This window comes from Glycine max, chromosome 19, assembly GCF_000004515.6.
Source record: "Glycine max cultivar Williams 82 chromosome 19, Glycine_max_v4.0, whole genome shotgun sequence".
Classification (NCBI taxonomy): Eukaryota; Viridiplantae; Streptophyta; class Magnoliopsida; order Fabales; family Fabaceae; genus Glycine; species Glycine max.
This window is the reverse complement of record NC_038255.2, coordinates 37,121,308-37,149,248: the sequence shown is the minus strand read 5'-3', so window position 1 is coordinate 37,149,248 and position 27,941 is coordinate 37,121,308. Positions and strand designations below refer to the sequence as shown.

Below are 27,941 nucleotides of genomic sequence, written 5' to 3'. Positions count from 1 at the left end.
AAAACATAATAGATAAAAATAACATTTAACATTTTTATTTTGTCATGCCAAGTTAATTTTATGTTATATTGTCGAGTATGAAATCAACAAAAAAGGTGTGATTATCATTATTGTGCATAGTTTAATTATATAGTATGTAATTTTCAATGCATATTTTGATTCATGCAGTGGATATTTAATAATTAATTCTTTAGGGAAACTCATTCATGAAACTCAATATATATTATATTTATATCTTTTAATATTTTATAAATTGTTAAAACACTGAGAAAATGTACAAAATTAGCTATTTAATAAAATTTATTTATTACATTAAAAATATAAACACCATTTCATGCATATTGTAATTATTTTGTTAATTATATATTTAATGTTTAAATACATTAAATTTTTAATTAATACTTATTTTTGGTATAAGAATAGTAATAAATATATTATTTTGTATATTATAGAATATTAGTTTATGCAAAATGATTAATTTTTTTTTAAGGATAATGCTAAAAATATTTAATCGTTTTATTAAATATTTATCTTATTTATAAAAGTAAAGTTTTGTGTTTAATTAATTGTTTTTAGAATATTCAATATTCATGAATAGCACTCTTATTTTTTATTTTTGTATGTTATAAATTTAAAAATCAAAATTTTGAATTTTGAATTTATAATTTTTAAGGAAAATAGTTGATGAATATTTAATAATTTATATATTAAATATTTTTATTATTTACCAAACTGTTTTTATATTTTATCTTATATTTTTAATGTATTTATGAATATATCTCTCATTTTTTATTTTTATATTATTAAATATTTTTTATACAAATAACTAACTTTTATTAATAGTGTTTAAGGATAATAATTAATTAATATTTAATAATTTTATTAATAAAATTTATTATTTATAAAAGTAAATTATTGAACTTTAAATATAGTAAGACCTTTAATTTCATTAAATATTTTATTTGTATTTAGGTATAAATGTATTAATAATATTTTCAATTAATTATTTCAATGATTTTTTTTTCATTTTGATTTTAGAAAAGTAAATTGTTCCCTTAAAATAGTCTTCTCTTAAAAAAGTTTTGGAAATAAAAATTAAATATTTAAATATAATTTTGGTTCTCCTTTTGCCAATAAATAATTTTTGGTTTTTTTATATTTTAGAATAGAAACATCTGACTTTTCTATTTTAGAAGATTAACAATTTTAGTCCAAACTTTAATTTTACTAACATTTATTTCTTTTATTTATTATATTTTCATTAATTAAATCATTTTTTAATACCTTAAATAAATGTTAGGTTTAAAATTAATTACATAAAAAATTACATCCCTTGTACATCTATTAAAAGAACAAACTTTCATTCCTCTTTTTCTATCAATTAATTTGATACTTACGAAATGGTAAAGAAATGTAAGATAAAATAAGTGTCAACAAATATTTATCATTATGTGACATTGCGGATTCAATTTAAATTTTTCAACAAACACTTATAAAAGTAAATAAATAAACAAATATATAAAGTAATTTAATTAATTTCTCATCTAAATTAAATAAACATATAGTTTTTTATATAAAAATTTATGCAGTTAACTTTTTACTTTTTTTTCTTATCTATGTTTTCTATAGATTATTTTAATTCGTGAAAATTTGATTCATTTAATATTTTGTTTCTTTTGTGAGTAGAAATATTAAAAAGCTTATTGTAAATTTGTAGTTAACTCTTTAGTTTACTTTGCTTTTTTTTTTTTCGTTAATTCAAATAATAGTTGCCACTTTACTAATCGTTAATTTCATATAATAACACGTGCAACAAAAGGTGGATGATTATCATTGCATTGCATAGTGAACATGTTTTATACACCTTTTTTTAGGTGATATTTAAACCAAAATATAATAACGGCTGTAGATTAGATAAATAAAAAGAATAATAGTATATTACTTACAGTATAAAAGTTTAATTTTTTTTTAAATGTTATGCTCCAAAAATGTAAAACATTTTATACAGTTGTCTTATCACAATCTTTTATGTATATTAAGTTTATTGGTTTATTGATTTTTAAAATAATTATGTTATAGTAATTTAAACAATAATTATTTCTACATTATGAGATTATCAGTAACTCAGGACATAGACATTAAACTTTTTTTTTCCCATAAAATACAAGTATTATTTATGAAAGATAATAAGTTTTTTATCCAAAAAATTGTTGTAATTGTATATGATTAGGAAACTATTTAAATTTTCAACTAAATTTTTAAGAATATTATTTAGATTTAAAATATATTATTTTATTTTTATGAGGTAGTTTAAAATTTAAAGATATTATATGTAAATTAATAATTTGTTTTCTTTTTAAAAATTAACATGTTAGATTTATAAATCTGATCATACAGATGAAAACCTAAAGAGGGGGCTCAGTTTCCTAACTCCTAAGAGAGTGATGTGAATGAAGGATTTATTAAGTTTTTGTCCAAAAAAAAAAACTTACAATGAGGTTGTGATCACGTGGGTGTAGGCATTTAGGGCTGAATCACGAAAATAAATTGGTGCGGTGCTTGAAATGTAGACATGAGAAATCGAAGACATTAAATAAATTGTGATATTTTCCCTTTTTATAGTGTAATCCTTTTGTTTTATATCTGTTTAATCCGATACATAGAATTTTAACGGGAGACTACTTCTTAAATTATAACAGTCTCTCGTTAATTGATTTACATACATACTTAATAATGTAGTATAATTTATTTTACCATGTTATTTTATTAAAAATGATAATAAATTTGTTAATTTTTACAATATAATTTAATTTTTAAACAATTAAAAATCTCCATCACCAATTATTAAAAAATTATCATAAACATAAAAAAATCTTATTATACATAATAATTTATTATTAGATAACTATATATTTTCTCCGCTATTAATACTTATTTATTTATAATATTTACTTTAAAAGTTATACAAAAGTTTATCTTTCAATGCATGCTTTTAAAGTCTAAATAAAAATACAAATTATCTTTTCATGTGTAATTTATATTTGGGGTTAAATAAAAAAGAGAACAACCTATATAGTTGAAGCAATGATGTGTGTAAGGTATTATTATGTTGATATGTAATGTAAGAATGATCTATTTAATGAAAAGATTTGTGTTTTAATTTTCTCTATGTAAAATTCTCTTAATACACACATATTCTCTTAATACACACATCATGAGTAAAATTGGTTTTTGATTCATTGAGTTGGAAGACACTAGTAATATGTAACTTTTAATGTTCAATTATTTCAGCATAATTATCATTCAAACAATACAAAAATCACGGTGTATGTAGGATTTGAATCATCATGCTATGTAGGATTTGAACTTACAATGTGCTATGTAATCAAGAAGTCATACTTTTAAAAGAATTAATCTTGAAGTAAATAAATTTCTTGTTAAATATAGGTGTGTGCGCATGAAGAAGATAATTAATGTTTTGTTAAGTTTTATGCCCAAATGCCCCCAAGGAAAAAAATAAACTTGTGCAGAGTCTTGAAAGAGAAGCAGGCCCAAACCCGTTGGGATGGGGCAGGTCTGGTCTGATAACAACCCCCATCCATCTCCTATTCTCCTACTCCAACATAACAATACAAAATTCATTTAATAATGTAATTTAATTTTATGTTTGACAATTATTGAGAAAAGAGGGAAGAAGTCTGAGGAGGGTGCGGGTCCCCCAAAACTCTGATCAATCACCAAACCCTTCCCTTCCCCATCCAACGGCCCTGATTCTCTCTAGTTTTCCCATCACTCCACAAGAAGGATAAATACACAAACTAGCCCACACAACAATGCTCATTACTCGTTACACACAAGAGAAGAAGAGAAGAGAAACAGGAGCAGAATAACCCTCAAACTCCGTTTCACTCTGAGAGAAAGTGCTGCAGAAAACACACCCAAACAGAGAGAGGAAGAGGTGTGTGAGGGATAGACTAAGAATTGAAAGAAAAAACGTTTGCAAAGGAAGAAACCTTGCAAATTTAACACCAGAAAAGAAGATCTGTGATTTCTCTTTCTTTTTTCTTTTTGTTTGCATAGGAAAAAAACACACACCCTTCATCTGAGCCTGAATTTGTATCATTGTAAGTTTTTTTCTTCTTCTTATTCTCACAACTCATTCAAGGGCCTCTTTTTCTGTTCTTCACGCGCACCTTGTTCTGACCCCTTCTTTTGGTTTTACCTCGCAGGAGAATTTTCAAAAAGGATTGTCTCTTCAGAGACACAGATCTTGAGGTTGGAGTCAAATCCTTCACACTTTGGTATTATCCTAATCTCGTTGTGCACACTCCACACACACCACTAAGCCCGAATTGGGTTTTTTGTTTTGTTTCTCCATTAGCCACTTTCACCCTTTTGTGTGGCGAAAAACCGAAGCTTGATGGGTTTTTTTTGTTTTCTTGTGTTGTGTGGTGTAGGTATGGAGACAGAAGAGAGGAACCAGAAAGGGTGCAAGGCTTCGGAGCCAGAGTTTTTCTTGCAGTGGGGGAACAGGAAGAGGCTGAGATGTGTGAGGGTGAAGGACCCTCGGATTTCAGCGAGACTCAACGGTGGAATCAGAAGGAAACTTGGTTCTGCACTGGATCATCATCGCTCTGGGTTCACTGTGCCCGAGAAAGAAATCTCTCATCACCACCACCACCATCAACAACCTAATCGCCTTACAAGGTGCTGAAAATAAACAACATCAACTAAAGGGTTTTCTTCATGATTTTCTTTCCCCTCTTTTGTTACCCCCCCTTTTTTCTGGGGTATGGTTTTTCCCCCAGAGAAGATGTGATTTGGGTTTATGGAGTGTAATGATGCTGTTCCTCCTCTAGTTGGGTACATAGAAACTCTCAGGAAGAAAAACTATTAGCACAGTATCAAGGAGAACTTTTTTTTTGCCCCTATTCAGTTTTTTTTTTTTCATTTTGTTTGTTTTCAAGAAGGAAAACAAATGGGGTTTTGATTGATGGGTCGTAATGGTACTTCCCTTTTTAGGGTTGCTGGGAATTCTCTCAGAGGATGGGAAGCAGCCAAGGGAGAAAAATTCCTAGTTTTTTCATTCACTATTTTTTTTCTCCTTAAGAAAAGAGGTTTTTGATGATGCACTGATGTAAAAAATCAAGTTTTTATAACATGCCCAGATGGGTAAGCATGTACTTTTTTTTGGGTGTAACCGTTTTCTTTTTCTTTTTCAGAACAAGAGGGCATTGGATCTGTTAATTCTGCCAAAATGTCTCAAATTTGCGTATTTTTATTTATTTTTTTGTGATTTTTGACGTTGAATTTGGTTGCAGGAATTCCGACGGGGCGATTCTCCGGTCGTCGGCCGGCGAGACTAGGAAATCGGCGTCGCCGGAGAAGGAGGACCGGTACTACACGACGCGGGGTTCGGCGGAGGAGAACGGCAAGGTCACCGGCGACGGCAACAACGGCGAGGAACGTGCCCTAGTTTGGCCCAAGCTCTACATCACTCTCTCAAGCAAGGAGAAAGAGGAAGACTTTCTCGCCATGAAGGGTTGTAAGCTTCCTCAGCGACCCAAAAAGAGAGCCAAAATCATCCAAAGAAGCTTACTTGTAAGTTTTTATTTTTCTCTCTAAACAAAAAGGGTATTTTGTTCTATGGTATAAAAAAAGGGGTAATTTTGGTGGGTGATTTTGGTTGGGTTGATTTTTAATCTCACCACCTTATCTTGTCTCTGCTTGTTGTTGGTCTTGGATTACACAGTTGGTGAGTCCTGGGGCGTGGTTGTCTGATATGTGCCAAGAAAGATATGAAGTTAGGGAGAAGAAAAGTAACAAGAAGGTACGTGGTTGGTGGTTTTTGTGTTGTGTTATGTGGTGTGGGGTTGTTACTTTACTTTTTGTGACTTAGATCTAAAGTTCCATGTAACTTGTATATATAGTTATGTACCACACGGCTTATATATTCTCTTGGATTGCAGAGACCAAGAGGGTTGAAGGCTATGGGAAGCATGGAAAGCGATTCTGAATGATGATGATGATGATGATGATGGAAAGAAAAAACATTTGAGCGGATCCGCAAGAGGGGGAAGAAAAAGCCCTTTTAAGAAGAAGCTTGGAGGAATGTTTTGGAGATGGTGATGATGAAGATGATGATTCAAGTTTTTTGTTTTTATATTTGTGTGGCATGTATGTTGCCCCCTCATGTTTTTTTGTAAACAATTCGATCCGATCCGATCCGATCCATTTCAATTAATTAAGAAAAAATATTTTCTTACCTTATCATTCTTCATCTTTTCCCTCTCCTTGAATTTTTTTTTTCTTATGGCGTGCACTTCTTAATTAAGTCTAGCAAGCCTTTCACGGTGTTTTCTTCTCCCTCATTTTTTGAAGAGAGACATCGATGAAAATGGGTAGCGGCGTGGAGAGTGGATGATCTCTTAGCAAACCCATTTTTGCAATAGTTGTATGCCCCACATTTGTAGTTTGCCGACATAGCACTACGATGTAGTACCTTTGGATGTTGTTACTGAATCATAGTGTTTTTAACCGTCAGAAGCTTGAAAGTTATAAAAAAAAAGATAGGGTAAGGGATTTTGTTTGTACCACCTTGGTATACCTCACGAATTGAGGCGAATCTCCGGAATTTTGGACCATGTACGTTCTTATACACTCTTGTACTCAAATCTCTACCGAATTGCCTGCTATTTTAAGCTTGATTGTGAAAATTAAACAGAGTAGGGTATTTATTTTCAAAATGTTTGTAAAGTTTTCGATCTCAATTTCGCTAACACAATCTAATAGGGGACTATTGTGTACCACCGAAACTTCCACGATCCCTCAAAACCTTATTCTGATTCATAACATTTGCGAGTAAGGTAGTTGTGGCACGTGAAAGGTTACATAAGTGCGACATTTTTATACTTTTTATTGGTTAGGGCATTAGCAAAAGAGAATAAGAAAACAAATGGTTTAAGATGCGTACACAGCGCCAGAAATTGAACGCATTTCACGCAGAGGAAAGAAAGAGAGAAACAAAGGGCCAGCAAATATCTCCCTTTTGGTCTTGGTCGGCTTTTGTTTTCAGCTACAATGGGATAAGAGATCTGTCACCCAAGTTCTTTGCTAGATATGAAATTTGGATAAAAAAAATGTAGCTTATCTCTTGTCACACTTGCCACGAAAATTGACCTTTTGTCATTGAAAAAAAGAAAAAGAAATAGTGGCGATGTAATAATGCGGAACAAATCACAGATTATAATAAGAGAAAACCGCTTCATAAAATCATATGATGAACATAAAAATTGACTTGTTAACACCAAAGACAGCTATACAAAAACGTGCATCTTTGCAGCTTTGAAGGTTACTATTTTCCATTTGCTAGCTTTTAGAAGGGATGCTATATAAAAAGGACTTGTTTCAACGCGCTGTGTTTTCGTCGTGGGCACCAATCAACTACTACTCTCTTCCTAGTTGTCACATATCTCCCGTTTAAGTTAATTTTAAAAGAATGTAAAAATACCTTTGATTATGAAAACATAGAAGTGTATTCATTTCATCATATCATTTTACATTAAAATACTTAAACATCGCATTCCATTAATGTCCTATCGTTTTATTAAAAGATCATTTAGTAGAGACTAGGATTAAAAAAAATAAAATTCTTAAACAATAAATCAAATAAACAAGACTTGTTATATGCAATGGTTTATTGTTTGCACTCATTTGAAATCGGTTGAACGAAAAAGCATGAGAGGAAGGATTGATTTCAACGTTCCTTCTTGGATTTCTAACTGATTCAAAAATCCTAATATATTTCGTAATGTCAAAATATATATTAATAGTACGTTTGACATATTGTTTTAAATACGCAATGGTATATTTATCTAAAACGACAAAATTTACATCAATAGTCTGTTTGAATTACTGTTTTGAATCTGTTGTGATATATTTTCTTAAACGACAAAACATATTAATAGTATGTTTGAATTACCGAACACTGTAGATTGAATAATTATGAATGTTACAAAAAGTTTAATTGGGAAGTTCAATGGCAAAAAAAAAAGAGATTCATTAGCTCGTTATTTAATTTAAATGGGTGAAATGATGAAATACATAAAAATCATTAATACTTTTGAAGAGAATAATTTAATGAGCAAATATTGTATGTCATTAAGTTCAACGTCCATTAACATTGGGAAAAAATGGTTTTCCAAACATATTCTAATTATTTACAGCTTGTTTGGATTAAAATTAGCCATGCTAGAAAAAAAAAGTTTTTTCAAACACACTCTAATTCTTTAGAGCTTGTTTGGATTAAAATTAGTTATACTGCCTTATCATACGGGACTGTAGGCTATAATTATCAGTGAAAGGTTTCTCTCAAGCCATGATAACAAGTTCTAGAAACCGTTAGGTATAATAACTCAAAGTCTCAAACTCCTCAATAGTGCTTTCTTTTTTAAGCAACAGAAGAAGCTACGTCTAAAAAGAGGGCATGGTGTGGGCTAAGTCCCTAGTTGTTTAGCAAACTTGATTGACACATTCATTCAGCCACTGTGTTATATTATGTCAAAGAACAAAAATCATCACAGCAGACAAACAGATGTGACTTTGCTGTACTTTCTCTCATAATGCAGATGTAGTTTCCAAGTGTTCATTTTCTTTGAACTTGTGATAGATCTAGTACGTATTCACAAATTCAAAGAATGTTTGGGAGATGGCACAACATCTAGCTCAGAGTTTGCTATTGCAAGTACCAAAAATAATTAATTATTATCCATCCATACATTGTTTCAACTCACACCTGAAGAAATACATAATAAAACCATTTATGTATGAAGGGTTTGTTTCTTAGATAAAGTATCACACCACTTGTGCTGTATGCTAGAATATTCAAGTGCTTTCCCTCTTGAAAATCCCAAATAGAGTGAACAAGAAATTAGGAAAGTCAACCATTTGCTTTGTCATCTTTATCTTTGGAAATTATAACTGCATTTACTTTTTTGACGTATACATTTTGTCCTCTCCCCAAGAAGGATGGCAGGTGCTACAGCATGTCAAACAGAAAGGGATGAGAACAAAAGGCACTTCTTGTAATATCCCAGCTTTTAAGCGTATCCTTCACTACTTTTTGACCTTTTTGCAAGCTTTATTGCAATCCAATTCAAAACTGAAAACGTTCCTTTGACTACCAAACCAGGCAACTTAATTTAAGGATTACCAAAGATTTGTAAGTTGGTTTAAAAGTAGCAGACAAAAATGTTACCAATACGTATGCAAGTATTTATTTGGCATAAATAGTGTTAATAATTATGTGGTATATGAATATCTAGTTGCAAGGCATAGCCAACTAATCTCAGAATGAAGAAAAAATGACAAATCTTGGAGGCTGAAACACATGAATTGAATTGATGGATTATATGAAGATTCTAGGAGCACCTGTTCATCATTGATCTGTGAAGTGATCAATCAACTTTAGGCCTAGCAGCTTGAAGCATCTCAACAATGAGAGTCTTCACATCCCTAAAAGAAAAACAGTAAAAGAATCACTTCTCTGGAAAATAAAACCAACATGCTTCAGGAAAGGTTATTCTTCCTAATTCCTTATCAGAAGCCCATAAAAGCCCATGGCAAAAAGTTATTCAGCAAGGACCAAGGAGTCCTTGGCATGGACATGAACATGATGGTTCTCATCATCGCAGAAGGATGATAAAAAATAGAAAAGTGGTTTTTATCTGATTGACAGCATCAAGTTTAATCAACTGAACAGTACAGCATAGACTAATACAGCAATGCTAACATTTTCATCAAAGTTCAAACGAGCATGGAATTGCATGAGTAAACTGGAAAACAGAAGAGCATATTTTAATAAATGTAGATATGTCCTTTTTTGCAGGAGATGGGAGTTTATATCAAATATGATGACTCACTTTCTATCTTCTGCACATCGAGGGAAAGGTACACGAAGCTTGAAAGTATCACCCTGATAACCAGCCTACAAAAAAATTTAGTTCTTCTAATAAATAAGGTACAGATTTCAAACTTGAAAAACAATTAAAAACTGTAGGTGAAGATAAAAGACTATTGAAAGGACCAACTTAATACTCCAATTGTCAAATTTATAAGTGAATTTTTATTTTTTAAAGAAAAATAGTTCCTAGAGGAATTGACAATACAATTAAATAATACTAAAAAAAATACCAAGGCATTACCTTAACATTGAAACCAAGACTATCCAAATCTAGTATGAAGGCAAAGTCCACCTGCAGATGACGATGATCAATTCAATTAAATCACGCACTAAGATATCCCATAAGACAAGAAGCAAGGATTTGGGCCCATATATTGTTTATAGAACATATTATTTTATGTTATTGACCTTTTCAGTGCCTTAAAATTGATAGCATTAATATTTAATAACACATTGATGAATACATGATAATTAGAGAGCCATCCTCATTGATTCTTTTATGCCTGTCCATATGGCACCCCACTGAATTTTACTCTCACACATCACACGCTAAGATATCATATTGCACCCTGGTTTAGCAAAGTAATTTTACATGATATTAGCAATTGAATTAAAGAGCCTCTTTTATTTTTTTATATTGTAGAATGGTCAAGATGACATACTGGAACTGAGGTCCAATGCTGCACAATCACTTTGTTATCTTCAGCATGATCTTTGTTCATATGAGACTGTTAAATAACACAATTCATATTAGAATGAAAAATGTCAAACTTCTAAAAGACGTTATAGATGTTTAACATTTGAGGGTCAGATAGAGATCACTACCGCCACTGGCTTGGAAAACTGAGCTATGGGATCAACTTTTGCAGATTTATACTCATCTCCACTAAACTCTGAAAATCAAAATTAAAAGCAAAAGATGATATAATATTAACGGACAATGTAGAGAACACACAAAATTCACTTATGGTCCAGAGATCATATTTGCTCATTCCTGAAGGTTTCAATTGTGATGGCAAGACATTATGATCAACAACAATTAAGTAAATATTAAAGATAAAAAATTTAAACCAAAATGGTGATTTTTTTACACATTCCTTGCAATGAAAATGGAAGCTATCCTAAAACCAGATAACCAGTACAGTTTCCAATCCAAGAAACCTACTCAAAAGTCTTGGTTCTTGGCATCCCATATGATGCAGAATGCACCATCATCAAGAAATCGTCAACTTAAAATTAAAACGATCTCAGTTCTTTGGTTTAGTTTTTTTTTTTGGGGGTTGTATTTTTCATAATATTTACTAGAATTCTAGAAATCAGGATGATTTGGTCACTTAGATGCTTAAGTGTTTCTTAATTACCTAGGAAGCCCACAGGTAACCTTCACAAGAAAAGGAAGAAAAAAAAACTCATCTGAAAAAGAGTGTCTCTAGAGTGAGAAAATAAGGATAAAACACAGTTACATATTATGTTAGAAGAGCTTTCTCCCAAATTTACAACACCAAACACCCAAAAATCTAACCCCAAAACCTCTCCTATTGCCTGCAAATCACCCTTACCTTCAAGGCTCCAACCATAATGAGTAATCCTTCAACCATCCCGCCCTTCTATCCTATCCTCCTGTTTAAACTAACTCCCCACCCCTAACACTTTAACTGCCCAACATACCTAATACAATTAACTACCATTATTCTAACAACTAACTATTATATATTATTCTAACAAACTACCTTCTGGACTTTAGTTTAAAAAAAACAAATAAGCGAAATGTTTACTTGAATGAAAAGTTAATCCTCCCTTCTCTAAACTCCTCCATCCAAACATAACTAAAGGAACCTTGCATGATAGCATTATCAGCAAATTAAACCAACAAGAATGGCAGGGTTAACAAACCTCCTGATCCTAACAAAGCTGTGGCAACACCTGACACAAATCGTACAACTTTCGGTTCAATGCGCAAGAATTGGAAGTCTCCAAAGTCAACCTTCAATATTGGAAGGTTTCATAGTTGTTAATTATACAACAATCAGCAGAAGAAAAAGGCATGGGTTGCAGAGAAGAATGCTGAACAAATTTACCCAAAATGCATTGGGATGCCTCGCCAAATATGCAGCTCGAACGGCTTCTCTTTCATTTTCAGGAACCTGAAAAAAATATTCAGTAATGCATTTAAACTTCAAAATCTTCATATAATGATTCTATAATATAATAACTATATAATCCAATATTAATAGTAAAAGGAAATGAAAACACAAAAAGAAACTACGTATAACTGGGGAATAAACAGAAGATCATAACTTACAGAGATAGCATCACCATGTACAGTAATCACTAAATCAGTCCTATCTTCAGGATCTCTAGCCACAAGCAATGAACATTTAGGATTGGCAGTTAGGTCCTGAAAAGGAAAAAAAAAAAATTCTTTAGCAATGGAAGCAAGCTTTGAACTGGTAGGTATTCAGTGTTCTCATGAATTATAAATGTTAACAAGATCATGTGCTGGTTGAAGACATGAAAAATAGGATTTGAAATTGAACTTATGGTATTGTACTAGCCAAACTCAGCATAGTGCACAGAATGGTTATATATAATATAAGCCAGTTCACAAAACCGCATTCAACATCAAATCCTATTTCTTATGAAGTCAGTTCACAACCCAAAGCACTTTTAATCTTTAAATTATTTATATTTATCATTTTCTAACAATAGGAAAATTTTGCAGGAAGAAAAGAAAAACCTTTGAATGAACTGCCAAGTCGCTCACTGCTAATATAGGATATCCATTTGAATCACATGCAAAGTCAACCATAGACCCTGATGGATAACCATCAAACTTCTGCATGTTAAAAATTAAAATAAGACCAGATGACAAGAGGGTACTTAAGTTGGCCGCCAATAAACACAAACAAAATTCCATGCAAAATATATGAACACGAAAAGCAGCAAGGTTTCAATTTTATTGCTCTGCCAGACTTGGATTTTGCTATTGTTGTTGTTACTTGAGTGGGAAGGGTGTTTGCACTTTCCTTAGTCCTCTAGTACCAGAAAAAACTGAAGATTTAGGCATGAAAGAAAGGGCACAACTAAACTCCCAGAAAGACAAAATGTCCTTTCTCCATGTCTCACCAGGAAAATTAATAGTTATATGGCAACACAACTTTTCTATTTTTCTAAGGTGATTGCAGTTCATTTCAACATCAGAGAAGTTAATTATCGGCTTGCTTGATTTTCTTCTCACTTTTTAATTTAAAAAGCTGTTTTATAAAACAATTTCATACCACTCAGCAATCAAGTTCTCATAAAAAATATATTGAGATTTGAAAATTGTTTCCAAAAACAAGTGTTTTAAAACCAAACAATAGAAATAGCTGGGAGATGTTTTCACATCTTCTGTTCTGTGATCCTAGCATGTAGGCCATCTGGACTGATGCTGCATTAGTGAGGCACAAAGTTGGTGTTACTGTGTGAGTGTCTGCTTTCTTTGTTTTTTTTCTTTCTTGAAACCTAAAAACAGTTTCTGAACACAGAAACCGAACACACCCTTAAGTTTTTTATCCTCGTGAATTACACTCAGCTATGATCACCAAACTTTTAACCACATGGGAAAAAACTACCAGTTGGACGAGTCATAGTAAGGAAAGCACAGAAACCTTTGAGAATGTAGAGAGCATCCCGCGCACGCTACGATCAAGGACAGTTCGAATCTCCTCAACTGGTGGAAGTCTAGCAGCTTTTTCCTATAATAGCAAAACAAAACATAAATTAACACAATCAATCACACACACACACATCAAAATTATATTTCAATTTTCAACTACGTCAAAGTTCACACCAAATAGATTGAATTGAACTGATAAGTGATAACCGATAACCGAAATAATACCTGATGAGCTTGAATCAATTGAAATACACCATCTTTGTCGATGTTAACATCACCAGGCGACACAGTCTGATTCAGAAACCACCAATGGCACAAATATTATTATTTATTCATGAAAATTAATCGTCACTAAAAGAACAAAGACTTTGTATAATCGAGCAATTCAGAATTTCAATCACACGATAAAAAAAAAAAGACAAGAAAACAAGCAAAAACCAAAATATTCCAAATTCCAATCAAGTGATTCAAAGTTCAAATTTTGAAGCGTGCAAGCTAAGTATGGTTCAATTGGGTGAAAGAAAAAGTGGTGAAAGGAAGGAGAAAAGAGAGGTACTGGAGCGGAGGATTGGGGTGAAGCAGCCATGGAAAGAGTGAGAGTGAGAGGGGAGAAGGAGAAGTTTGGTGAAGAAGGGTAGCGTGTAAGAGAAAATGGAAGGGTATTATGGCCATTTGGGTGACGAAAGGGTAAGACCCTCGTCAATGGCGTCACCATGCTCTTCATGTGGTGGTGTGTGTAGACCAAACTCTCCCCTTCTAAAGCAAACACCGAAAAATACCAACGCAATTCCAACACACAACATAATTTCTCTTTTTTTTTTTCAAAATTGTAAATTTGGTCACTTAATTATCTCTAATTTTGATTTTGATCCCTCTTTAAAATTATTCACGCATTTAATTCTCATTTTTTATTTAATCACGCAATTTTAGTCTCTTAACCCAGATTTGCGTGTTGATCGTTACAAACAAATGTTAACTGACATGTGTCATGTTATGATTTGTCCGTTAATGGATGCATCCGTGTAAGCTTCTTGATTCTTCGTCGTCTCAGGTTTGTTTCTTCGAGGCAAATCGATAACCTCCAAGTTGTTGAAATCCCAACCCCATAAGCTTTTTGCTTCTTCATCGTCGTCTGGTTAGTTTCTTTGAGGCAAATCGCTAACCTTCATGGTTGTGGAAATCCCAACCCCGTAAGTTTTTTGCTTCTTTGTTGTCGCCTAGTTGGTTTTTTGAAGCAAGGTTGTAAACCTGTTTGGTTCTCGGAGGTTGTGGTTGAAAAACCTCGTTGTCCCCTGAAGCTCGTCGTTGGGGATGTCGTTCCCATGAAAAGAAGTTCTTTGTCGTACACCTTGGAGCCCAGAAGTCACATCATGTGTTTGTGTAACGTAGAGGCTCCATTGGTGACATCGTGGACTGAGGATAATCCAGGGAGACGTTTTTATGGTTGTGGTCTATATAAGGTAAGAAATAACATATATCGTGGGTTATGTTATGTTATGTTTTTTTTTGTTTATTTTGGTCATGTAGGTTATAGGTAGAAAATGGTGTAACTATTATGAGTGGCATGATCCACTTGCGAACAGTTGTGAGGAGAGGATCATTGTAACATTGATGAAGAATGTTGATGAATTGAAGTTCAGGGAAAAAGATTTGCGAACCAAGATCAATGACATGAAGATGAAGGGAAATTTTTTAGGAATTAGATTGGTTTTTTCTTGGGTATGTGTTTTCTCGTTGGTGTTTTTATTTTGTAGTAGGAGAATGTGATTTAATGGTAGTAATTTGGTTGTTAGTGTTTTGATTATGTAATTATTTAGGAAGAAACTAATGGTGATAAGTTGGTTTTTTGTAATCTGCACATTGTAATTGTTGAATGGTTATGTTAATGAAAGAAGATTTTATTGGTGTTCAACTTTGGTATTAATTTGATATTCAGCTTTGAAATGTGTTTTCACTAAAATAGGACAAATGGTGGTTTGTTTAGCCTCATTAACAAGAAATAGGACTAATTTTGTTTCTGCACTGGTTTGAACATAACTAGAAAACAAAGCTATAACTTGAACATAAGAACAAAATAGAGCCAGAAAATATATTGGTTAAAGAGTAAGTTCAACATAACAACAAAGCAGTAACATGAACACAACAACAAAACATAATTACGTATGACTGCATTACATAGCCTCTTTAAGCAGTTACTTAAACATAACCTAAAAAATTAATTAGATAAAGAGTGCATTACAAAGATTCATTGAACAAAGCCACAAAATATATAAGTTCCACATCCTAAAAACTTAAACAGACAATCCCGTTGTGCCTAAGTCCTCCTTGTCTACTCCCTTAATTGATTTGTGATTCTTGTGTTTGATTGATACCTTCACCTCCTTGAATTTCTATAGATGTGATCCCACTTGTACATGAAACATTTTTATATTTCTTTGTTACGTCATTGGTAGGAGAGGTTGTTTGTCTCTTTAAGTTCTCTTAATATTGAAAGCAAATATTGGAAGAATGATTAAAGTCAAATTTTGTTAATATTGAAAGCAAATTACCTTATTCCCCCCTTTTGGGATGTTCCTATAAGCAAATGTTGGAATGTTCCTATCAGAATTCGTCTTTGTTACATGTCCTTTTGTTGTGACCAACTTTCCCACAACTTTTACAAACAACTAATTTTGACTGTCTTGGTAGCTTGAAGTTGTTCCTAGGCTCATCATTTCTCTTGTCTCTTGCTTTCTTTGGTCTTCTAGGTGCTCTCCTCATCACTGGTGGAAGCATGACTGGTCTTTGTAAAGGAGGCCATAGGTTTGGTCTGTTACATGGAAAGCCAATAAATGAATATGTTGCCAAGACAATAGATTTTCTGTCAAATGCAATGGAAACATATTCAATTCAAAACAGTTACCACAAAACAACAATATAACGATTACAGAAAACAAGACCTGTAATAAAAAATGACACTAAGTTCATGTTCGACACTATTAATCTACATGCATGCTATTGAATGAGTGTATGGAATTCCATTTAACTTCCATTTTCAACAAGAACATGTCTATTATTTAAGATTAATGAAAAAAAAATTCTATGCCCTTTGACACCTCAAACAAAGACAAATCAGCATCACCAGACCAATGTGGTTGTTATGTTTCACAAGTTTTTTTTTGTTTTTTTCAATGATTTGCTGAATTTTGGGACAAATCATGCCCTCATACCTCATGAGGATAGTCCTTAACTTGACAATTCTGGAACTTATGTAAAATTGAATTCCCTCAAATAGAATGATTATTGGCTTGTCTCTGTACTCCATTATTACATTGTTGAATGCCTCACACATGTTGACTTGCAAATCATATTTTGTGTTTAGTTTAAAAGCATATCTTGTCTAAGCAACATGGTTTAACTTTTCCAAATCCTTCCAACCTTCTACATCATAAGTCTTAATTTGATTCATGGCCTTCTCCCAATCAGGGATAGTTGTTGCTCGAGCTGCCATCCACATCAACTCTTTTATATGTGCTCCTAGATACTTCTTTTTCCAATTACCCTACAAATGTTTGATTCATAGTGTATGTTCTATGTTATATCCTAGCTCCTTGATTACCTCAACCAACTCTTGAAAATAACAGTGAATAAATTGAATAATAGTAGAAATTAAATGCCCAACATCTTTCTTGAATACCATATAAATCAGCTATCAAAAGATCAACAAATCACTTCCAAGACAAATAATTTTCATATTCCACAACAACATAATCATAGGAAACATTTGATTGTTTCCATCTTTACCTATTGCAGACAACAATTGGCCACCATATTCTCCTTTGACAAAACAACCATCCAATCCTATCAAAGGTCTGCAAGTGGTTGCAAATGCACTCTTAGAAGCCTCCAGACATACATATATACGTTCAAAAATAGCACCATGAGAAGTTAAGTCACATTTGATCTTCACAGTGTTATTCTTGTTTTTTCTATTATCTTAGTAGCATAACTTCTCAAATGTTTATAATGATATCTAGTTGCACCTTCAATTTTTTCCATTGCCCTAACCTTTGCTCTGTATGTCTGATCCATAGTCAACCTGATTTCCCATTTTTCTACAGCATAAGCAATTAAGGTCTTTAGCTTCATGTCAGGAGTGTGCATTAATAAAGACATTGTTGCAACCAGCCTCAACATCATTCTCCACCACATCCTCAACAACAACCTCCATCTCACCTACAACCCCAGCCTCATCTTGACCCTGCACTTGAACCTCCATCAAACCTTGTTCATCAACTTGAATCTTAGCCTCCATGCCACCTTCAACACGAGCCTCCCCTTCAACCAGCACCTAAACCTCAACCAAAGGTTATCCATCAACCTACCCCTCAGCCTCAATTACTGCTTAAGCATCCACTCCATCAATTACAACAACCTCATCTTCCTTAACATCATTAAAGTTTTTTGAAGATTTGTCAATCACCCCCTGGTCCACATAGACTTCAACCACATTAAAGCCAGAAACATCTTTAGCCAATTGCAAAATATCAGAGTCATAATTAAGTGGCTTTAACCATCTGTTGAGTGCTTTTCAGGGGTCCCTATACCATAAGCACTTGAATGATTTGTACCCGAGAGAGTTAATCAGCTTCTTGAAGTCAATATAGAACATAATATCCACATCCCAACCTCATTCTTCTTCTTCTTTGATCTGACCATTGATATACAGAGTAAATGGATAATAAATGAACATCCCACCATGGTGAATCTTTAACCTCACTATTTGTTCTTTGGTTGGCCAGCAAAAAATTACAATAATAAGATAACAAAATTCCTTTATACAGTTAAACCCACTAAAGATGTGATTTGAATAAATAAAAAACATGAATGAAAAGGAAGCCCAAAAAATGAATAAAAAACGACATCAACCAAACAACCCCATAAGAAAACAAAAAACAAAAGCCAAAAGCCAAAATCAAGAGGAAGACATAAGGGGCCACCATTAAAAAACAAAAAGCAGCACACATCCTGTGGATCCCAAAGCCTAAATAAAAAATAAACAACGGAAAACACTCCATAGACCATATCAACAAACAAATCCCACAAAGGGACCACAATCATCTGTTATGATAATATAAAGAAAACTTCAATAAAATAACTTGACTTACCTGCAAACAAAAGGCAGCTCCTTCTATCGTGATCCTCACGGGCACAAAGTAACAAACCTTCCACACCTCCCCTCGTTCATAAACTAGGTGACTATGAGTTTGACTAAAATGGAAGCCCAAATTCTCCATGAAGACCACTGTCAACAATGAACAATGACACCTTGCGACTCACGCTCTAGGGATTCACTTCAAGTTCGCGCTTCGAATTTGGGATTTTTAGGGTTTCAGTTTCCAGGCGAAACAATAAGCTCCCATTAAGGGTTTTTCATAAACCAAGTGTTTCCCGTAATTACCTCACTCGGTTCAAAAGGACACACACATTAACGAATGAATCAAAAGGTGACACGTGTCAGCCAACATTCATTTGTAGCGGTCAATGTCCAAATCTGAATTGTGGGACCAAAATTACATGATTGAATAAAAAAAGAGGACTAAATGTGTGAATAATTTTAAAGGGGGGTCAAAATCAAAATTGGAGACAATTAGGGGGCCAAAATTTACTATTTTATCTTTTTGTTTTGGTAACAATTGTTAATTTGTTTGTTTCTCACCAAATAACTTCTCTTTTAAAAATAAATTATATTTATACACAAAATTATTTTTATAATTCAATAACAATATAAAACTATTTTAATATATATATATATATATATATATATATATATATATATATTTAAACTCGATTTTTATTATCTAGTAAATTTATTTTTTTATAGAATATAATGAGTTGATTAAAACACGCGAATAGTATGTTTTTATTATTTCAAAATAATAAATGTTGTTTAATTGGAAAAATTAAGAAAGGTTTAAATAGATATAACGTAAGATTCCGCCTTTTAAAAAAACCAAGATTTATTTAAAAATAATGATGTTTTTATATTTAAGTGAATGGTGGAAAATATTTTTTATTAATTAAAATAATGGATTTGAGGTAAATAAAATAAACAAACAAATATTTTAGAAAATTAAAAAGAGTGTTTTAGAAAATAAAAAGATGTTTTATTTATTTATTGAATAGAGAGTAAATAAAACTCTTTTTATGAAATAAAAAATATAATAAATAGTAAACTAGGAACCCTAGATATAAATAGAGATATATTTGATCAGTTTTTATAATTACGATACATCTCTATGCTTCTCATTCCTCCCAAATTTGTTCTTTCTTCTTCCTCTCCAAAAACCCTATCTTTTTACACATACACCCAAACATGTATTAGTAAAATTATGATTTCGGACTTGCTAACCGTTGGATCATCCTGAAGTGTAGACATAACTTTTGGAACTCATTTTCACACATCCTCACCATTGAAATTTGCAAAATAATGTCTGTAGAGAGAGAGATATGCCCTTCGCATAGAGATAGTGAATTTAAGGCTCCAATCCCTTCTCCTTCTATTTAACACTTGGAAACCCTAATAGAGAAACCAGAGGAAAAGTTTGAGGAATCTTATGGAACTACTAAAGATGTCGCTATCATTGTCGGACTAAACATGTGATCTCACTTAGAGGTAATGGATGAGTTTATCGCAATTGAGGTTAAAGTGAACTTGTGTAGGGATCCTTAGAGGATCAAAATGGGGTTGATTTTAGGGTGTTTATGCGTTTTAATTTTTTCTGTATAATGATAACTACAAGTTGCCCACGTTTGACAGGTCAATTGATTCCCTAATGTGAATTGAATGATTTAATTGAGTGTTTGGCTTTGAATGTGAGAAACCTAAAAATTTTGGAATTCTTGATTCTTGCATGTTTTCTTGAAATTGATTGAGGGGTTTTGTTTTTCATGATGTGATCACATGTTTTGTGCTATTCATTTTGAATTTGGGTGTATTTTAAGGTATGAATTTTATCTCTTTTTCTTCACGAAACAGAGGTTTTTTGCGAAATACAGTCGTGCTCGATGAGAGCATGCTCGTGCTTTGTGAATATCAATTGTTTTAAGTCCATGTTATTTTCCTAACATCATAAGTTAGCTTGTATCCTAGAAATGACTAATAAAATGATTTAATTAGGTTTTGTGATCTTCGTGAAAGTTGGAGCCTTGAATGTTCGCTAAATTTTTTTGTTTATTTCAACAAATTTGGAGTTGTATGGCCTCGAGTCAAATTACTGAGAAAAGGTCAAGTTGTCAGGATTAAGCAATGATCCAATGTTTACCTTAGGTTTAAACATAGTTAATGCTCAAATCGGTTTTTGTGATCAACATAAAAGTTGTAAATAATTGTCTTAGCTTTCAAACAAGATAAGTATGAACTTTATAGGATTAGTATATCCCTTGTACTTTTAATTTTACTCTACAAAGATCGTAGTAATTTAGGAGGAAATGTAAGGTTATAATTGTTTACTATACATGAACGTGTAGTTGCTATTAAATGAATGAATAAGTGAATGATTATATGCCTTAACTGTTGGAATATTGTTATTGTATGATATATATATATATATATATGATGTATGAGAAGTGATAATGTGTTAGTGAGAAGGTATGATGAGACACGTGTTGTGAATAAGTGTGAAATTAATACGTTCTTCAATGTGATTATACATGTTATTGTGAAGTATAAAGTGATGATATTGAGTTGTGAGTTATGGACTGTACAATTACATAAATATAAGACACTTTAACATGTCGTTTTGAGATTATGAAGTTGTGATTGAGATCGAGTATAAGTGGCAAGTTGAGCATGTGTTAATTTGTGAGATACACATGAATATGTGATGGTGGATTGTGAAGTTGGGAGATGTTAAATTATGGACATGAGATTTAGTTGTGAATAAGTGTTTGGTTAATACTTGATGTGATATTACTCGTGTTGTGAATTGTTAATTATACAGTAACCCGATGGGTGTTTACCTTGAGAAAAGTGTTTATGTGCGAGGTGTGCCACCCTCTATCCTGACATACATATAAATAAATAAAACATATAAAAATAAAGGTAAACAAATTCACGTGGGTAAAATGTTCATGTTCACTTCACTATTATCAAATAAAACTTATTAAAAACATATTCGACTCAGAACAAGGCTGTCAAAGTTTACAAGAGAAATTGTGTTAAATAGGTGAGGTAAAATAAAATAAAATAACATCATGCAATTAAAATAAAATTCATCTTCAATGTCACATCCTATTAGAGTATTATGTCCTAACATCCTTTAGCATGAGGTTCTTTAAAGTCATCCACCTGGCCATTTGCTCCCATGAACACAAGATTTGAGATCATCACGAGATCCAAACACAAATAACACACAGGAAGTGGGTTATCACATTTAAAAAAAAAAAACAAACAAAGACATAATCAAAATAAATTATGAAAGTATTTATAACATAACTCAACTTAATACAATCCACGTCACTTCACCACTTTATCATTTAAAATTCATTTTTCAATCACGAATTACATTACACATCAATTAGACATTCAGGTCAAGACGTAATAACACTCATCAATTTCATAATAAAAAAATTAGCAAGCGTTATGCAACAATTATACTAAGATTCAAGCATATATGCAATGTGGTACCATGTCAGTAAAAAATTACACTAGGGCACTTAGGAGTACATAACAAGACATACCACACAATGGGTATATCAGGTCACTCTCACTAAGTAAAATCATAAGGTAATCAATCAGGGTCACTTTGTTTTGCGAAAATGCTCCAATCATATGGGATCAACGTAGGCTTAAAGGAGCACTCAAATCGAGTGCCTTTACCCCCAAGGTCTAGAGTCCGAAGAATCCATTAGGGTCTCACCTTCCTGATTCAGGTCCAACCCCTAAAACAATTTTTGCACGCAGACACTACCCATGAATTATACAATATCAATAACCTCACACTCATGTTTTTATTTAACACTTTAGGTTCCTGAATAGGAATCCTACATTTTCCATTTAACAATGGGTATAAACACTTTTCTCAAGGTAAACAACAGCTGTGTTATTGTATAATTCACATCTCACAACACAAGTATTGTTAAATTAAGTGTTAACCACACACTTATTCATAACCAAATCTCATGTCTACAATATAACATCTCATAATGTCACAATCCACCATCACATATTTACGTGTATCTCACAAATTAACACATGTTAAACTTTGCACTTATACTTAATCTCAATAACAATATTATGATCTCAATGCAACATGTTATGTCACAATTCATCACATATTCAATTTATCACTTACACACAACTTTAATCATAATTCATGATCTTAATGTAACAATCTCGCAATTATAATTATACATGAAGAATTACAATACAATAAACATCCCCAAATAAACCCAAATTTTATTCTAATCACAATTATGATAAACTCATCATTTACCTCTAAGAGGGCTCACTTGTGTAATCTGGCAATGATAGCGACATCTCTAGCAATTCCCTAAGATTTCTCAAGCTTTTCGCCTGTTTTCTCTATTAGGGTTTCCAAGCGTTAGAGAGAATGAGAAGAAATTGTAGCCTCCATTTTACTATCAACGTGCGAGACATATTTATCTATGTAAAAATATTATTTCATAAATCCCAACGGTGAGAATATGTGAAAGTAGGTTCTGAAGGTGATGTCCAAATTTCACGACGATCCAACGGTTGACAATTTCATAATTGTAGTTTTACTAAAACATGTTTTGGGTGTCTACAGGAAAATATAAAACTTAGTGTGAGAGACATTTCTTCCACCACATACATTATCTTGAAAATTACAACGGTGGGTGTCTGCAAAAATAAGTTCCAAACCACAAGTTCATGTTTCATGATGATCCAATGGTTAATCGTCATTTTAGTGAAATAGGTTTAAGTGTATGCGGGAAAAGAGAAGATTTTGGGAAAAGAAGAAGGGAAAACATATTTGAGAGGAAGAGAGAGCGTACAAACGTGTCGATAAATGTAAATAGTGACCTATTACGTCTCTATTCATAGCTATGGTACTCTGGGCCTCTTATTTTCTCTATTTTTCTTTATTTGTTTATTTTATAAAAATGAACTTTAATTTATTTCCTATCAAACCATTATTTTAATTGATAATTTTATTTCTCCTTATGTCTTTACTTATAAAAATCTTATCGTTTTTCTAAAACTCTATTTATTTTGAAATAAAGATCATTTTTAATTTATTTATGAAAAATGGGGTGTTACATGAGGTGTTAAAAGGAAAGTGTAGGGTTCTAAGTTAGGAATCTAAGGTGTTAAATTGTAGTACAATGTGTTAAACGTGTTTGAAAACAAGTGTGAGGTTGTGGGTATTTACGAGTAGTATTTGCATACAAAAGTTGTTTTAGGGGTTGAACCTGAACCAAGAAGGTGAGACCCTAACAAATTCTTTGGAGTCTAGATTTTGAGGGTAAATACTCTCGATTTGAGTATTCTTTTAAGTTTATGTTGATCCCTTATGGTTGGAGCATTTTTGCAAAATAGAGTGACCCTGACTGGTCACCTTATGATTTCACTTAGTGAGAGTGACCTAACATACCCATTGTGTGGTGTGTCTTGTTATGTACTCTTAGGCGCCCTGATGTTGTTTTTCACTAGCATGATACCACATTACATATATGCCTGAGTTTTAGTATAATTGTTGCATAATGCTTATGAATTGTTTTATTATGAAATTGGTGAGTGTTGTTACATCTTGAGTTGAGTATATGATTCATGTATAATATGATTGGTGATTGAAAAATAAATTTTAAATGATAAAGTGTTGAAGTGGCATGGATTGTATTAAGTTGAATCATGTGATAAATATTTCCATAATGTATTTTGTTTATGTCTTTGTTTATCCATATTTTATTTATAAATGTGATAATTCACTCCTTATGTGTTGTTTGTATTTGAATTCTGTTATGATATTGAATCTTGTGTTCGTGGGAACAAATGACTAGGTGAATAAACATTGAGACATTATACTCTGTGATAGGATGTGACATTTGAGCATGAATTTTTGTTTCAATTACAAGGTGTTTTGAACATGTTATTTTACTTTATTTTATTTTGCTGCTTAACTTGAGTTCTTTTGTAAATTTGGACGACCTTGTTTTAAGCCAAAAATATTTTTAATAAATTTTATTTGATAATAGTGAAGTGAATGCGACCTTTTTACTCACGTGAATTTGTTTATGTGATTTGAGAAAATGATTTAATTAAATTTCACGTTTTATATGTTTTATTATTTATATGGATGTTGGGTAGAATATGTGAAATAAAATAATTATTTCTCATGCTAAAGTAATTACTTTACATCCACTAAGATTTGTTAAGAAAAAATAATAATTTATACTTGTCTAATATATGAAATAAATAATATTTTTTAATTTAATATTTTATAATTATGAACATGAATATTAATACAAAACTAATTATGTATATTACATCAATTTTTTTTCTGTATTTACAATAATATATCTAATAAAATATAGTTATATAGTTTATTAAGAACTAATACACATTTAACTACTATTTGTTTCATAATTTAGAAAAAAAAATAATTATAAAAAACAACATTTGAAAGACTAATATCTTAAGATCATGTAAATTTATTTAAATATATTATTAATTAGGCTTAGAAAAATTCAATTAAATAATAGAAGAAGAATGAAGCATATTAATGGTAGCATCAGGGGCATGAACAACAAAGGTAAAAAAGAGAACCTAAAAGTGAATGTAAGGGGAAAAGAAAGAGAGAAATTATTTTTTGACGAGGTTTATTTTGTAGTGTCTCTTTCAATGATCGAATGTTAAGGGGAATCTTTAATCCAATTATGACAAATGAAATGTCATCAAGGACATATGTAGGTCTTGTTAGATGCATTTTAAATTAACCTGACAAATGAAAAGTGCTCACGATAATTAGCAGTGAGCATAGTAAATAAAGAACTCGTAATAATTATTAGTAAATAAGAATATTGAATGACACAGAGAAAATAATAATGAAATAAAAAATGTGTGGCACTTCTTGGCGCATAACATTCCTTGACATTCCTAAAGAACCTTAAGTAGAATGTAATGGGAAAATAATGGAGGGGGAAAATAATTATTTTTTGGAGAATTTTATTAGTAGCGCAAAAAATCATCCAATGGTAGGAGATCAAGGGACATCTTTAATCTAAACTAGTCCAGAGCCCGTGCTATGCACGGGGCGGTATTTTACTATAAGTGGCACAATTACTATTAGTCAGGGTCCTGTTTGTATATAACATAAAGATTGTTTGTAAAAAGAGCTGATTATGTCGAAAATATTTTGAAATTGTTGAAAATAATATAAAACAAACATAGGAAATAAATTAAAAAAATATTTTGCTCTTCTTTTTTCCATTCCTTTCATTGACCAAGTTTGTATTTGGTTCCTTTTGATTCTCTGCCCATTTGTTTGTTGGTTTTAAAAACGTCTCTGCTCACAAAATGATGCAACTACACTTTTTTTTGGTTTGCGTCTGACTATGTTTTCCATTGTCAATACTATTTCCCTGTTCTTTGTTGTTTTATTCTGAAGATAAAGGTTTTCGATGTTGGTATTGTTCCCCTTATTTGCTCCTGTTTGCCACTGTTTTTTGCAAAAACAAAAAGGTTTTCGATGTTGGTATTGTTCCCACTATTTGCTCTTGCTTGAATGTGCTTCCTATTTTCTCTGTATTTGTCTTTCTTTTTGTCATTCCCATTGGTCTTTATTATCTGTGTTGTAGCCATGTCTCGGAAAGAAAATATCATATCTGAGTTACACACCAGAAAAGGAACATGGAAAATAGTTGTCCGTATCACTGATCTTTGCAAACTTAGAAGCAAAATAGTAAACAAGTAATTGAGATGGTGTTGATGGACCAAACGGTTATTGTTGTGGTCTTTCTGTTTTTTGTTATTACTCATTTGTATTGTATGTGATGTCACTTCATTTTATGGTTTAAGTGTTTCAGGGTTCAAAAATTGGGGCTACTCTCTGGCAATAACTATTCACTGAATTGCGGGACAAGTTACATTGTGGTTCTTCGTATTTGATTCAGAACCTGAGGATTGTTGACAACCAATCTGAATACAGAGTCAGCCCAATTCCATATTTGGTTTATTTCCTGAAAACTACATCTGTCAAGGAAATCCACCGTCCAGAAATTCTTTCTAATATTTATTTGATTACTCCTTTTACTGATATAATTTCTGGCCTGGCACCCCGCCATACTTTAGTGGGTCAGTTTGTTTAGTTTTTCGTTTAACCAACAATTTGATATGCATCTTTGTCTCAGACTAACGTTTGTCTTGGCTGGCCATGTTTGACAAGACATTGTTGGTGTGGTTTCTGATCTCATCGATGTTAAGACAGTTAATCCCCCTCACAGGATGACAGTCAGGCTGAGGGATAACAGGTATTCAAATGTCCTAATTTAACATATATATATCTTCTCACCCTAACCAAATCAGACCATTCCAGTTTCTCCTTATTATTTTATATGATATATGATGAATGGGTTAGCAACAACTAACATGCTGATTGTGATTGTCTGGTCATAGTAACTGCGACATTCTAATGACTGTTTGGGAGGACTATGCTATTCAGCTACATAATGCTATTGACAAAAACCTTCTGCTTCAGGAACCATTGGTTGTTATGTTGACCCTAGGTAAAATCAAGGATGCTACAGGTGCGTCTGGTGTTGGTTAGTCTTTGTTTTGCAGATTTATTCACTTTGGGTGATAAATATGCATGTTGTTGATGATATTGACGGATATCATTCCAGACAAGTATCTCCTAAGCGTGCAAAATATCAAATTTGGATCTAGATTGTATGTCAACGCTGACATTGCAGAGATACACCAATTTCCTCAAAGGTTTGTCATTAATTTTACATTTTTGCAGTGTTGCCATGTTGCAACACTCATTTTTTTAGTTTCTTTGCAGAGAGTAGCTCCAATTTTTGAACCCTGAAAGACTTAAACCATAAAACGAAGTGACATCACATACAATACAAATGAGTAATAACAACAAACAGAAAGAACACAACAATAACCGTTTGGTCCATCAACACCATCTCAATTACTTGTTTACTATTTTGCTTCCGAGCTTGTCAAAGATCAGTGATACAGACAACTATTCTTCATGTTCCTTTTTTGGTGTGTAACTCAGATATGATATTTTCTTTCCGAGACATGGCTACAACACAGATAATAAAGACCACCGGGAATGACAAAAAGAA

At 32.2% G+C, this 27,941-nt stretch overlaps 2 protein-coding genes and 1 long non-coding RNA gene across 7 annotated transcripts in view; 1 reads left to right on the top strand and 2 right to left on the bottom strand.

The window, feature by feature from the left end:
• Nucleotides 1-3,693: 3,693 nt before the first annotated feature.
• Nucleotides 3,694-6,265, top strand: LOC100794263 (uncharacterized). Of its 4 annotated transcripts, none has more exons than XM_003553970.4 (6): nt 3,694-4,124; nt 4,230-4,301; nt 4,458-4,707; nt 5,322-5,601; nt 5,753-5,830; nt 5,970-6,265. In XM_003553970.4, the coding sequence occupies exons 3-6, from the start codon at nt 4,460-4,462 to the stop codon at nt 6,018-6,020; spliced, it is 657 nt and encodes a 218-aa protein (XP_003554018.1). In that variant the 5' UTR covers nt 3,694-4,124; nt 4,230-4,301; nt 4,458-4,459; the 3' UTR covers nt 6,021-6,265. The 4 variants fall into 4 exon arrangements, with proteins under 4 accessions (XP_003554018.1, XP_040868420.1, XP_040868421.1 ...); XM_041012487.1 differs by having other exon boundaries at nt 3,834-4,124; nt 4,230-4,275; XM_014772029.3 differs by having other exon boundaries at nt 3,834-4,124; nt 4,230-4,275; nt 5,931-6,265.
• Nucleotides 6,266-8,730: 2,465 nt separating this feature from the next.
• On the bottom strand, nt 8,731-14,423 carry LOC100793739 (uncharacterized). 2 transcript variants are annotated; one of them, XM_006603651.4, is made up of 13 exons: nt 14,176-14,423; nt 13,845-13,910; nt 13,612-13,698; nt 12,699-12,797; nt 12,264-12,359; nt 12,040-12,105; nt 11,855-11,945; nt 10,787-10,854; nt 10,624-10,689; nt 10,203-10,253; nt 9,921-9,985; nt 9,430-9,513; nt 8,731-9,037 (listed from the first exon to the last, which is right to left on the bottom strand). In XM_006603651.4, exons 1-12 carry the CDS (start codon nt 14,341-14,343, stop codon nt 9,456-9,458), a joined length of 981 nt encoding a protein of 326 aa, XP_006603714.1. In that variant the 5' UTR covers nt 14,344-14,423; the 3' UTR covers nt 8,731-9,037; nt 9,430-9,455.
• Nucleotides 14,424-27,510: 13,087 nt separating this feature from the next.
• The window catches only part of LOC121174099 (uncharacterized), a 1,318-nt gene continuing 887 nt past the window's right edge, over nt 27,511-27,941 (bottom strand). The window contains exon 3 of the long non-coding RNA XR_005889875.1: nt 27,511-27,898. This is a non-coding gene — a long non-coding RNA (uncharacterized lncRNA). The remainder of the gene's footprint in view (nt 27,899-27,941) is intronic.

Excerpts from the sequence above, each read along its gene's own strand:
- LOC100794263 (XM_041012486.1), top strand. The coding sequence starts at position 4,421 with ATGGGTTTTTTTTGTTTTCTTGTGTTGTGTGGTGTAGGTATGGAGACA. Across the intron at positions 5,602-5,752 it reads TCATCCAAAGAAGCTTACTT|TTGGTGAGTCCTGGGGCGTG; the intron begins GTAAGTTTTTAT and ends TGGATTACACAG. Across the intron at positions 5,831-5,969 it reads AGAAGAAAAGTAACAAGAAG|AGACCAAGAGGGTTGAAGGC; the intron begins GTACGTGGTTGG and ends CTTGGATTGCAG.
- LOC100793739 (XM_006603651.4), bottom strand. The coding sequence starts at position 14,343 with ATGAAGAGCATGGTGACGCCATTGACGAGGGTCTTACCCTTTCGTCAC. Across the intron at positions 10,690-10,786 it reads AGTTTTCCAAGCCAGTGGCG|TCTCATATGAACAAAGATCA; the intron begins GTAGTGATCTCT and ends GTTATTTAACAG. Across the intron at positions 9,986-10,202 it reads GTCTTGGTTTCAATGTTAAG|GCTGGTTATCAGGGTGATAC; the intron begins GTAATGCCTTGG and ends ATTTTTTTGTAG.